General features: G+C 40.5%; 1 protein-coding gene and 1 long non-coding RNA gene across 4 annotated transcripts in view; one reads left to right on the top strand and one right to left on the bottom strand.

The window, feature by feature from the left end:
* LOC140074768 (uncharacterized) overlaps window positions 1-7,607 on the top strand; it is a 147,596-nt gene extending 139,989 nt beyond the window's left edge. Inside the window, exon 3 of the long non-coding RNA XR_011849268.1 lies at window positions 7,208-7,607. This is a non-coding gene — a long non-coding RNA (uncharacterized lncRNA). The remainder of the gene's footprint in view (window positions 1-7,207) is intronic.
* Window positions 1-14,707, bottom strand: part of CACNA1H (calcium voltage-gated channel subunit alpha1 H) — a 308,384-nt gene that overhangs the window by 114,096 nt on the left and 179,581 nt on the right. For all 3 annotated transcript variants that reach the window (XM_072119929.1, XM_072119927.1, XM_072119928.1), the window contains exon 7: window positions 8,685-8,961. In XM_072119929.1, the coding sequence (XP_071976030.1) occupies window positions 8,685-8,961 (277 nt within the window). The remainder of the gene's footprint in view (window positions 1-8,684; window positions 8,962-14,707) is intronic.

Genomic DNA, 14,707 nt, shown 5'->3' on the forward strand with positions numbered 1-14,707 from the left:
AGTATTATAGTAGTTATATTCCTGTACATAGGGGGCAGTATTATAGTAGTTATATTCTTGTACATAGGGAGCAGTGTAATAGTAGTTATATTCCTGTACATAGGGGGCAGTATTATAGTAGTTATATTCTTGTACATAGGGGGCAGTATTATAGTAGTTATATTCTTGTACATAGGGGGCAGTATTATAGTAGTTATATTCTTGTACACAGGGGGCAGTATTATAGTAGTTATATTCTTGTACATAGGGGCAGTATTATAGCAGTTATATTCCTGTACATAGGGGGCAGTATTATAGTAGTTATGGCAAAGAAAACAGAGGTACGGACTCCAGCAAAGAAGTTGTGAACAAGTGAAGTTTTGTAAGATAAAAGTATTCAAAAAATTTATTCCATCTTCATTAAAAGGAAAAAACTTGCAAGTAGCAAGGTGGCAGGCATGGGATCACACAGACGACATGACATAAAAACACGGAAAAAGAGGAGCTTGCGGTAACGCGTTTCGGACCTTAAGCTGTATGGTCCTTACTCATACCTGCCACCTTGCTACTTGCAAGTTTTTTCCTTTTAATGAAGATGGAATAAATTTTTTGAATACTTTTATCTTACAAAACTTCACTTGTTCACAACTTCTTTGCTGGAGTCCGTACCTCTGTTTTCTTTGCCATTTGCCTCCTCGGTGGTCCCGATACCGGATAGGACCTTGGACTCCGTGCAACCTGCCGCTCCCAGGCCACAAGAGAATCTATCTGGGTGAGCTATTTTTCTCTCTCTTTTTCTTTTTGCATTATAGTAGTTATATTCCTGTACATAGGAGGCAGTATTATAGTAGTTATATTCTTGTACATAGGGAGCAGTATTATAGTAGTTATATTCTTGTACATAGGGGGGCAGTATTATATTAGTTATATTCCTGTACATAGGGGGCAGTATTATAGTAGTTATATTCCTGTACATAGGGAGCAGTATTATAGTAGTTATATTCCTGTACATAGGGGGCAGTATTATAGTAGTTATATTCTTGTACATAGGGGCAGTATTATAGTAGTTATATTCTTGTACATAGGGGGCAGTATTATAGTAATTATATTCTTGTACATAGGAGGCAGTATTATAGTAGTTATATTCTTGTATATAGGGGCAGTATTATAGTAGTTATATTCTTGTACATAGGGAGCAGTATTATAGTAGTTATATTCTTGTACATAGGGGGCAGTATTATAGTAGTTATATTCCTGTACATAGGGGGCAGTATTATAGTAGTTATATTCTTGTACATAGGGAGCAGTATTATAGTAGTTATATTCTTGTACATAGGGGGCAGTATTATAGTAGTTATATTCTTGTACATAGGAGGCAGTATTATAGTAGTTATATTCTTGTACATAGGTGGCAGTATTATAGTAGTTATATTCCTGTACATAGGGGGCAGTATTATAGTATTTATATTCTTGTACATATGGACAGTATGTTGTATACTCTTGTGCATATTACAAACCAATGACAGCACTCTTTAGTGGTCAAAAAATACTTCTGATACTTTTGGAGTTCTGGTAAAGTTAGTTATGTGAAACTCCTGTAGTACAATTCTAGTTGTAGATTTGTCGCACACAATGGCAGCCTGCAGCATGATGGCGGTATAAACAGCGGGATCATCATAATCCAGATGCAGTTGTTCTCGGATTCTACAATGAGAAACAGCCGCATCGTCCCATAGAAAACCCCATGTGGTGTTTATGTTTTCCGCTGCAGTGTTGGGGTCGGCCGCCATGGAGACGCATATTTCATCTTTAGCTCAGGACGATGCATAATCAGCATTTTGTTCTTTTTTTTGCCGCAAGGACCATGAAATTGCTTATTTTTCTAAATTTGGAATCTTTGATTTTTTTTTTCCCATTGCATCTCTACCCTCGCCCCCCACCCGCCCGCACCCACAGACTGGTACATGCTCACATCCAGATGCTTCAAACGTCAAGGAGAAACCGCAATTCTAAGACTATTAGACAGATTAAAGGGGTTCTCCACTTTAATAAATCCCCTTAGATTACGAGTATTGTAGTAGTATGTCTGTGTTATCTTTGTAATATAGATTGTGGCATTATACAGGACTGTATATGGCAGTATTATCTCTGTTATATAGATGGCGGTATTATATAGGACTGTATATGGCAGTATTATCTCTGTAATATAGATGGAGGTATCACATAGGACTGTATATGGCAGTATTATCTCTGTTATATAGATGGCGGTATTATATAGGACTGTATATGGCAGTATTATCTCTGTTATATAGATGGTGGTATTATATAGGACTGTATATGGCAGTATTATCTCTGTTATATAGATGGTGGTATTATATAGGACTGTATATGGCAGTATTATCTCTGTTATGTAGATGGTGGTATTTTATATGACTGTATATGGAAGTATCATCTCCGTAATATAGATGGGGGTATTATATAGGACTGTATTTGGCAGTATTATCTCTGTTATATAGATGGGGGTATTATATAGGACTGTATATGGCAGTATTTTATCTGTTATATAGATGGTAGTATTATATAGGACTGTATGTAGTAGTATTATCTCTGTAATATAGATGGAGGTATCACAGAGGACTGTATATGGCAGTATTATCTCTGTTATATAGACTGTGGTATTATATAGGACTGTGTATGCCAGCACTATATGGTGGTATTATATAGGACTGCATATGACAGCACTATATGGTGGTATTATATAGGACTGTATATGGCAGCACTATTTGGTGGTATTATATAGGACTGTATATGGCAGCACTATGTGGTGGTATTATGTAGGACTGTATATGGCAGCACTATATGGTGGTATTACATAGGACTGTATATGGCAGCACTATATGGTGGTATTATATAGGACTGCATATGACAGCACTATATGGTGGTATTATATAGGACTGCATATGACAGCACTATATGGTGGTATTATGTAGGACTGTATATGGCAGCACTATATGGTGGTATTATATAGGACTATATGGCAGCACTATGTGGTGGTATTATGTAGGACTGTATATGGCAGCACTATATGGTGGTATTATATAGGACTGCATATGACAGCACTATATGGTGGTATTATGTAGGACTGTATATGGCAGCACTATATGGTGGTATTATATAGGACTATATGGCAGCACTATGTGGTGGTATTATGTAGGACTGTATATGGCAGCACTATGTGGTGGTATTATGTAGGACGGTATATGGCAGCACTATGTGGTGGTATTATATAGGACTGTATATGGCAGCACTATGTGGTGGTATTATATAGGACTGTATATGGCAGTATTATCTCTGTTATATAGATGGGGGTATTATATAGGACTGTATATGGCAGTATTATATCTGTTATATAGATGGTAGTATTATATAGGACTGTATGTAGTAGTATTATCTCTGTAATATAGATGGAGGTATCACAGAGGACTGTATATGGCAGTATTATCTCTGTTATATAGACTGTGGTATTATATAGGAATGTATATGGCAGCACTATATGGTGGTATTATGTAGGACTGTATATGGCAGCACTATGTGGTGGTATTATGTAGGACTGTATATGGCAGCACTATGTGGTGGTATTATATAGGACTGTATATGGCAGCACTATGTGGTGGTATTATGTAGGACTGTATATGGCAGCACTATATGGTGGTATTACATAGGACTGTATATGGCAGCACTATATGGTGGTATTATATAGGACTGCATATGGCAGCACTATATGGTGGTATTATATAGGACTGCATATGACAGCACTATATGGTGGTATTATGTAGGACTGTATATGGCAGCACTATATGGTGGTATTATATAGGACTGTATATGGCAGCACTATGTGGTGGTATTATGTAGGACTGTATATGGCAGCACTATGTGGTGGTATTATGTAGGACTGTATATGGCAGCACTATGTGGTGGTATTATGTAGGACTGTATATGGCAGCACTATGTGGTGGTATTATGTAGGACTGTATATGGCAGCACTATGTGGTGGTATTATGTAGGACTGTATATGGCAGCACTATGTGGTGGTATTATGTAGGACTGTATATGGCAGCACTATGTGGTGGTATTATGTAGGACTGTATATGGCAGCACTATGTGGTGGTATTATGTAGGACTGTATATGGCAGCACTATGTGGTGGTATTATGTAGGACTGTATATGGCAGCACTATATGGTGGTATTATATAGGAATGTATATGGCAGCACTATATGGTGGTATGATGCTTAGTGACCAGATAGAAGTAGTGCCTCTATATTTGGGTCTTCTCAGGCCGGCACTTGTATTTACAACCTGGGAAAGTAAGCGGCGACACATCCCGGGCTCGGCCTGATGCGAGTCCAGCCATGAGCGAGGTCTTCTCCCTCTCGGATAACGTGGCCTTTCCCAGACCTCCGGTATAAATAGAAGGACTGTGTGCGAGGAGAGGATCTCTGATAACAAACGCATTTATCTATGTCATCAATACCGGGGCGCTCATAGTTCATTAAAGAAACACTATACAAGCAAAAGCTGCCAGTTGCCACCCAGCTTTCCCAGGTGGTGGATAGGAAAGGTCGTCCTGCTCCATAGAGATACATGCGGTGCTACTGTATTACTGCTGTTCCCCTGAGGCTCATCCTCTCCCTGTAAACCAATCTGCCCCCTTATCCTGTATATAAGGACATCCACCTGCGGCTCTAATCTGCCTCATTCCCCCAAATTGTATCATGTGGAGTAAGTAGCTCCGAAGCAGATACAACTCTGATTACTGAATGAAGACACCTTCCCGGCCTGTCTCCAGGAGATGGATGCGTCCCCCTCCGCTGAGCCCAATAATGGAAGCACAAATTACAGGGAAATCTCTGTTGGCAAAGGAAAAACCCACATCATATTTCTCAGAAAGTTCTGCACTGAAATGGTTTAATCCTTGAGCAGCATCACAGCTAAGGAAATACTATAGATAGATAGATATGAGATAGATAGATAGATAGATAGATAGATAGATAGATAGATAGATAGATAGATAGATAGGAGATAGATAGGAGATAGATAGGTAGATAGATGTGAGATAGATAGATAGGAGATAGATAGATATGAGATAGATAGATATGAGATAGATAGATAGATAGATAGATAGATAGATAGATAGATAGATATGAGATAGATAGATAGATAGATAGATAGATATGAGATAGATAGATAGATAGATAGATAGATAGATATGTAATGAGCTAGATATGAGATAGATAGATAGATAGATAGATAGATAGGAGATAGATAGATATGAGATAGATAGATAGATAGATAGGAGATAGATAGATGGATAGGAGATAGATAGGAGATAGATGGATAGGAGATAGATAGATAGATCGATAGATAGATAGATAGGAGATAGATAGATATGAGATAGATAGGAGATATGAGTTAGATAGATATGAGATAGATAGATAGATAGATAGATAGATAGATAGATAGATAGATATGAGATAGATAGATAGATAGATAGATAGATAGATATATGAGAGAAGAATAGATAGATATGAGATAGATATAGATATAAGATATATAAGATGGATATATAGGTAGATAGTCTGTGACCCCTGTGGATATAGATAATGCACCATTATTACACTGTAATGACTCTTGCCCCTGTTTCACTTGTGTTCATTCACTCACAATAAGCAGAGATCTTATAAACCCGTAGCTGTATAAGTTATTCCCAAGCTCCGGCTCCTCTATCACAGTCATGTTGGATAATGTAAGTAATTACCGCCTCACCCTGACAATGTTCCCATTTAATTCTACCTTTAGGGTGCCAGGCCGACATAATACCGTACGAGACGTTCCCTCTTATTAATTACACTGAGAGGATCTTCTGTAAGGGGCTGACGGTGCTTTCCTTAATGGATCTCTGCTAACAGTTAAAGGGGATCTGTCACCAAATTTAAAAGGCTGCATAACCCACCCCATGTGATCACTGCTGCCCCCCTGATCAATTTAGTGTTTGTTTCTTTAATATCCGTCCAACCATTCCAAAGATATGGCCCTCGGAAGCTTATACGTGAATCAGTGGGCGGTAATCTTTCATCTTCTCAGGGGGAGTGTCTCTGATACAAATAAAAGGTTACCGCCCCTTGACAAAGATGCGCTAATTCCTATATGAACTTGGAAGGGCCATATCTTTGGAACGGTTGGACGGATTTTTAAAAATCAAACACTAAATTGATCATGAGATCAGCAGCGGTCACGTGACGTGTGCTATTCAGCAATGTATGATTGATAAGAAATTCCCTTTAAGTATAAATTTTGGGGCTCAGTGTCCTCAGATCTTGGTCCTGTGAACACCGATTCTTCCGGCTCTGGCAGGAGAGTTGGCAAAATGTCTCATGGGGTATTTTAGGATTTTCGGAAAGCCCCTTTAACATGTTTGGTATTGCACTAGGACCCATATAATATAATTGGGGAATATCATGCATGGATTCGTCACACTCCTGGACTCTTCGTTCCCATTATAGATTCCTTCCGTTTACTCGCCCGTGTCTCCACATAACATCGAGCAGTCAGTCTCCTGGCAGTCTCATCTCCAGCGTCAATCTCTTTCTCACTCTCGCTGTGTATTATCTGCATTTTACACCTCCAGCTATAACATCCTCCTGTATTCACTGCCATATGATAAAAGAAGCTGAAAAGCGTCACGGGGCTCCGTACCGCAACACGTCGTTATCCTCTCCCTACAGCTGAGCAGAAATACAGCGACTCCAAGAATGACAATCCTTAAAGGGAATATCCACCATTTACTAACAGGTTCATCATTCTGTGCGGAGTAATTTCCTAAACCATCTATAGCACAGTCAGAACGGAGTATTTCTGATACAGAGCACCAGAACTGCTGTAGTGACATAGCTAAATGGAAAAAAAGAAAAAAATCAGCAGCTGCAGTCACCACTAGAGGGAGCTCAGGAGCTTATTGTATACTGTTGGTTTAGTGATGACCTGTATGCAGTAGCTCTGAAGCTCCCCCTAGTGGTGGCCGCAGGGAAGCAGTATCTCACAATACTGGGGCTTTGAGGGGGATTTGGAACTTTGTATCATGTACATTATGTTTCCAAGTTATCATACTGCTCAGGTTATACTGACCACCACTGCTTGTACCAGTTGTTAAATAATTCTCCTTTCCTATAGGATGATTCTTCATCTGCATCATCACCGCTTGCCTTTACTAACCAGATCTACAGTTTGTCACAGTGTTTCTGTGAAGGTAACGTGGAATCCAAGATGGGACATGATACATTGTAACACTCCCTCATCTGCTATATAATAAGATTGGTTCCATTCACTGAAAGCAAGCAGACCCCTCACCCCCGCAGATTAGATCTGTATTCTTGTGGGAATGCACTTCCCTGCTGTGATTGAGTTAGCGGCTGCAGAGAGAAACGCAACGTTGTGAGTAATTAAATGAGAGGACGCGAAACCGAGACAATTCACGTAAAATGCGTTAAAGAGAAATGCGATTAGGACGAACCCGAAGGGACAGAGAGGAGGAATCAGAAGTGACAGCGATTCAAGACAAAGACATGAGGGATCCTGGAGATGTCTGCCACCAATTCTTTACTGATCGGGTCTGCATGTACTGCCCCCTAGTGACCATACAGGGTAATATGGACATTAGATCATATAGCCATTGGGTTCATACAAACCCTTTAAAGGAAATCTACCATAAAAATCCATCCTGATATACCAGGGGCACTTACCCATAGATCCAGGCACCGTGTCTATGGTAATCTTCTTGTACTTGTTATCCATTGCCTTTCTTCTTAGATCAACTTGAAAAAAAATATGCTAATGAGCCAGAAGGGCTCTGGGGGATGATACCATAGCCACACTGTGCTGCAGCTTCACAGGCTGCTACACTGTGCAGGAGCACTTCCCCCTGTGTGAGATTACATCAGACAGAGGGAAAGGAAAGTGCTGAGCAGGGGGAGGGGGAGACAGTGTAACAGGAGGGCTCTGGGAACCACCCAGAAGCCTTTCAGGTTCATTAGCATAATGGAACAGTTGGATAACACATATAAGAAGATACCACAGTCCCGGTGCCTGGATCTATGGGTAATGTCCCTGGTTTATCAGGATGGATTTTCATGGTAAATTTCCTTCAAGGTTATATGGACTTTGGGTAATATGGAAATTAGGGTTATAAGAGTATTAGGGTCTAATGGGGTTAATTAAGGTAACATGGCTATTATGGTTATATTGGCATTGGGGTTATACAGTTTTAGGATTATGTGGGTGATTATGGGAATAGGGGTTATATTGGAATTGGGGTAATAGTCACATTGGGGTAACAGTGACATTGACCCTTGACTGCAATGTGCCCCCACCACCTGGGTCAGAGAGGTCAGTAGGTTACAGATACATAGATACATACATGGACTCACTTGACAAATTCAGCTAAAACAAAAATGGAACTGAACCTGGACAACCAAGTCCAAGACAAATTGTAAAGATAAATCCCACCTACTGGATTCACATGGGGGCTTCAACCTCGCCCCAAATCTACATAATCACTGACATATTGTAAAAAGTGGATGTCCCGCCTCCTGTCCCGAAACATTGATATGTACGAAATCTGTCCACGCCCCATAAACATGAACTCGCTCACCTGAAAAATGGCTATCCAGGCGTAGCCAATGTTATCAAAATTAATGGCCCCTTTGTGAGGATTCAGATCTCCGGGTTTGCATACGTTGTAGTACTGGTTTAAATCACAGTTGTTCCTGCCCCCCAATTCTGGGAAGTTGAAACTGGAGCAGTCGATTTTGGGCGGGATGTCCTGGCACTTCAACATCCCGTTGTCTCGTTGAGATGAGCAGATGTACGGGTTATCCTCGGTATCATCCACCTGATAATACTTCTTCAGGGAGCTGAGATTGTAACTGCTGCAGAGACAGGAAACCAAAGTTATTCAACACCTATTACAACCATTAGCAACTTAAAAATAGGCCCCTCCTACATTCTGTCTGAGACCGCCTCCAAACATGACACTCACCTTTATATGCAAAAATTTGACAAGCGTTCACATAGTCTGACACTAATTTATGCACTGCAGTCCTGCAAACCTAAACTATATCAATGGTGTTGGATGGTAAAAGTCGCAGGAGGGTTGTATGAATGAGATAAAGTTGTCCTGCTTCAAATGTACAAAAGTAAAACATTAATGACTATAAAATATGATAGGTGAACATCATATTTTTGGAATTGTAGAATAAGAACCAAGTAAGCACTATACTTAAACTTTTAGGATGGTAAAAGTTGCAGGATGGTGGTGTAAATGAGATAATGTTGCTCTGGTTCAACTGTGAAAAGTAGCGTCTAGTATTTAAAGATGAAAAACTGTATAGCATCATATGTCAGTAATACCCATTCGCAGCAAGTAACTTATACTATACATAATATACACAATATGACACTGTGCCACAAGAGTTAGGTTGGATGGTTAAAGTTGCAAGATGGTTGTGCAAATGAGACAAACTTGCATGGCTGCAACTTTTTAAAAGTAAAATCTAATTATATTGCATGTCAGGCATTACCATTTAGTTAGGGGCAGTATACATAATGTGATATTTTGTCACTGCTGTCTGGTTGGATGGTAAAAGTGGCAGGACGGTTGTGCAAATAACACAAAACACACTGCTCTAACCATGCAAAAGTAGCATCTAGTAACTAAAAAGTCCCACAGTGTAACATGTGTATTATCGGCGGCAAGTAATTTTAAAATATTCACAATATAACATGGTGTAACAGTTAGTGTGCATGGTAAAAGTTGCAGGATGGTTGTGCAAAAAAGATAATGTTGTACTGCTGTACTATGTAAAAGTAGATTCTAGTGACAAAAGAAGTGCAACAGCTTAGCATCATATGCTCTGAATTATAATGAAGTATGGGCACCGAGTAACTTATACATATACAATATGACAATATGGCAATCAGGTTGGATGAGGACGCTTGTGAAAATATGATAACATTAGACTGCTTCAACAGTGCATAAGTAAAATACAGTAACTGAAGAAGTGCACCAATCCAGCTTCACATGTAGGGAATTACACAATGTGGCACAGCACACTGCAGTCAGGTTGGATGGTAAAAGTTGCAGGATGGTTGAGTAAATTAGCTAAATCAACAAAGCCCAGTAAAATACAGTCTAAATAAGCGCAACAATCTAGAACTATATATAACAGAAACTGCTTTGTAATATGGGCATCAGGTGAGTGCACAGTGTAACACGAGGGTGCAACAGTCAGGATAAATGGTCAAAGTTGCAGGATGGTTGAGTAAATTAGCTAAATCAACAATGCCCAGTACAATACAGTCTAAGTAAGCGCAACAATCTAAAACTATATATAACAAGAACGAGTTTGTAATATGGGCAACAGGTGAGTGCTCAGTGTAACACGAGGGTGCAACAGTCAGGATAAATGGTCAAAGTTGCAGGATGGTTGAGTAAATTAGCTAAATCAACAATGCCCAGTACAATACAGTCTAAATAAGCGCAACAATCTAGAACTATATATAACAAGAACGAGTTTGTAATATGGGCATCAGGTGAGTGCACAGTGTAACACGAGGTTACAACAGTCAGGATAGATAGTCAAAGTTGCAGGATGGTTGTGCAAATAGAATAACTGAAATGTGTAAAAGTAGGATGACCGGAGCATCAGACGGTTCCGGTGTTGTTGATTTGGATTGGGACCGACCACGTGGAAATGATGAGATGTGACACTGTAGAATAGCTGCAAACCATCAGACCGCGTCCAGTCTATTAACAACAGCGACGCAGGACAGAAAAGAGCCACAGAAATATTTGTCTCCCTCCCAAATTGTTCAGAAAAATTTGAGCATGCAATCCATTAACGGGATGTGTCATTTTTATGCTCCATATGTGCGTCCTAGCTGGAACGCGAGGCCGCGGTGCCATTACATACGCGTTCTTGTACGGATTTTGAGATCACACTCAATTATCCGCACTGTTACTGTGCGTCACAAGGGGTTAATATCTAGCGGGATATTACTTTACGGTATTTTACCTGCGCTGACACACTGAAACAAATGCAGCGCATTCAGCTTACTGTCCGCATTGCATGTAATTGTAGCAAACCCTCAGCCGCAAGAACTTGTTACGATATCCAGGTACAGCGACGCTGGGTGTGCGCTCGCGCACCCGTCACATAAATAATCCGCCCCACGGGCCTCTCCCTGCCAAATCGTCCGGGGTTCATCCCAATCCATCAAAGATGTTCCCATAAAATATAGGGATCTGGTGATTTGGGGCGAGATTGCAGCCAGAGGGTGATGTGTGGTCACCGTGGTGCGCCCTAATAAGGAAGAAAGACGCTTCAAGGACGCTCCGCCGCCTCGGCTGCTTTTTACTTTTTCAACTTTTTTTCTTCTTCATTCAGACGTGATGGATGTGTGCCCGGAGCGCAGATACCGCAGCGGCCACCCATGATGTCCCCTCAGCCCAAATTCACCCTTTATGTGCCTGCTGTACACAATATACCATCATCTAAATCTAATGGACTTTGTTTACTACACTAGTGTCCTTGCTGCCCCTGGCGTCCAATCACAGCTCAGCTTTCACATTTCTAAAGGTCTTTCAACAATGAAAGCTAAGCTCTGATTGGTTACTATGGGCAGCAAAGACATTTTTACATGGGGCCTAAAATCAAGTGAAATTTAGTCAATGGAGAAGCTATACAGCGCCACTCTGGTCTGCAGGTTGTGTGTGGTAATGCAGTCAAGCTCTTTTACCTCAGATTTTACCACATTAAAACTCCCAGCCCCCTCAGGTCGGGTATGAAATGTTGTTTCTAGTATTGAAATCTCATCCTATCCTATAAAGAAAAAATCTCCTTCAAAGTCATGTGACCATGAGCAGGGATGAGTCAAATTTTACCTGAGATGAGTCAGGATGGGAGGCAGGGGGAGAGACACTTAAGACACCTATAATGTAGGATCTATAGCACCTAGGACCATAATAAGAATCTCCTCTTTCAGACTGTATCAGGATTGTGGCTCTTTGAGCTACAGAAGAGGAGATACAGACAGTTAAAGAAACAGGAGGGAGTTGGAGCTTTGTCTGCAGCTCATATTCCCTACTATCTGTTTTACAAGCCCATATCTCTGGTTCTTTAGAACCACAGAACCACAAGCCTGAAAAGTTGGATACCATATCCATGTTTCTATAGACTCCAAGATACAGGTGTCTGAACTAAAGCCTCCCCCGTAGCATCTAAACTTGACTCATCTCAGACAAAAACTGACTCTTCTCTGCTCATTGTCACAAGACTTTGAAGGAGATTTTTTAATAGGTAAACAGGCGAGATTTCACATAAAAGAGAGAAATCTAGAAAAAACATTTCATACATGGAGTAAAAGTAGATAATGGGGTCCCCTTTGAAGTGAATGGGGCAGAGCTGTAATACCCGACACAACCTCTGAGCATGTATGGTGCTGTTTCTTGAAGGAATCAGCCATGTATGTCTAATCCTGTAGAAGCCTAAGCACATAAATGTGTCCTCCACCCATGAACAACCGAGATATACATCACCGGGAATGGAAATAATTATTCATTGCTGTTAATTTAATTGTGTGTGTTCTGAAAAATAATGAAACCGCAATCTGTTGTTAATTACATGAGAGACAATACAACATAACAAACTATTGTCATACACTGCCTCATCTGCTCATCTGAGAAGACCAGCACATAGGGGGCAGTATTATAGTAGTTATGTTCTTGTACATAGGGGGCAGTATTATAGTAGTTATATTCCTGTACATAGGGGCAGTATTATAGTAGTTATATTCTTGTACATAGGGGGCGGTATTATAGTAGTTATATTCCTGTACATAGGGGCAGTATTATAGTAGTTATATTCTTGTACATAGGGGGCAGTATTATAGTAGTTATATTCCTGTACATAGGGGGCGGTATTATAGTAGTTATATTCTTGTACATAGGGGGCAGTATTATAGTAGTTATGTTCTTGTACATAGGGGGCAGTATTATAGTAGTTATATTCCTGTACATAGGGGCAGTATTATAGTAGTTATATTCTTGTACATAGGGGGCGGTATTATAGTAGTTATATTCCTGTACATAGGGGCAGTATTATAGTAGTTATATTCTTGTACATAGGGGGCAGTATTATAGTAGTTATATTCCTGTACATAGGGGGCGGTATTATAGTAGTTATATTCTTGTACATAGGGGGGCAGTATTATAGTAGTTATATTCTTGTACATAGGGGGCAGTATTATTGTAGTTATATTCTTGTACATAGGGGGCAGTATTATAGTAGTTATATTCCTGTACATAGGGGGCAGTATTATAGTAGTTATATTCTTGTACATAGGGGACAGTATTATAGTAGTTATATTCTTGTACATAGGGGGCAGTATTATAGTAGTTATATTCCTGTACATAGGGGGCAGTATTATAGTAGTTATATTCCTGTACATAGGGGGCAGTATTATAGTAGTTATATTCTTGTACATAGGTGGCAGTATTATAGTAGTTATATTCTTGTACATAGGGGGCAGTATTATAGTAGTTATATTCCTGTACAGAGGGGGCAATATTATAGTGTTTTGGGCGTGGATCCAGTATCTAAGACTAGAAGGGGATCTTTCTATTTTCTACTCTAACAAAGTGTTGAATTCATGTCCCTAATAAATCAGAGTTTGTTCTTGTGGTGGGGTCTTGTATTCCAGGACTGGTGTGTGTGTTGGGGGGGGGGGGGGGGGAATACATTTCCTGTGAAGTATATTGGTTTACAGAGAACATAATAAACATTTGGTTCTAATGAAAACATTAACACATGTGCTCACAAGAGAACATACAAGTATGGAAGCTGTAATAACACGGGCCGGAGTGCATGGAGGTTTACTCTTCCCTTTCTGAAACTTATCCAGACCTCACTAATGTTTAGGGTTTTCCCGCGTCTCTGCAGAAAAGAAGCAGAATCATCCTATGAAACCTCTGCTTTCAGATAGTAAATGTGACCATTTACACCCAGCATTGTGCAGGCCTACTAAGTTTTATAACTGAGGTACCGCCATGGGGTCAGCACGCACCCCTCTAAATGAAATAGTATGGTGAATTCATGACTTTTAGGTTAAAAAGGGCTATTTACCTAAGGACAGTAGTGGAATCTGTTCATGTTATAGGAGACATATAGGGGGTCATTTACTAAGGGCCCGATTCGCGTTTTCCCGACGTGTTACCCGAATATTTCAGAATTGCACCGATTTCCCCTGAATTTCCCCGTGATTTTGGCGCACGTGATCGGATTGTGGCGCATCGGCGCTGGCATGCACGCAACGGAAATCGGGGGGCGTGGCCAAACGAAAACCCGACGGATTTGGAAAAACCGCCGCATTTAAAAAAAAAAATGTGTCACGGAGCTTGCACTTACCTTCACTCAGCCCGGCTCGGTGTATTCCAGTGCGTTCCGGGGAACTTCAGAGCAGCAGCGCCACCTAGTGGACGTCGGAGGAACTGCCTTAATAAATCCCGGCCGGACCCGAATCCAGCGCAGAGAACGCGCCGCTGGATCGCGAATGGACCGGGTAAGTAAATCTGCCCCATAGTATGGAATATGTTTTTGGGTAGACACAAGGGGTGGG

This window comes from Engystomops pustulosus, chromosome 8 (assembly GCF_040894005.1).
Source record: "Engystomops pustulosus chromosome 8, aEngPut4.maternal, whole genome shotgun sequence".
In the NCBI taxonomy this organism is placed as follows: Eukaryota; Metazoa; Chordata; class Amphibia; order Anura; family Leptodactylidae; genus Engystomops; species Engystomops pustulosus.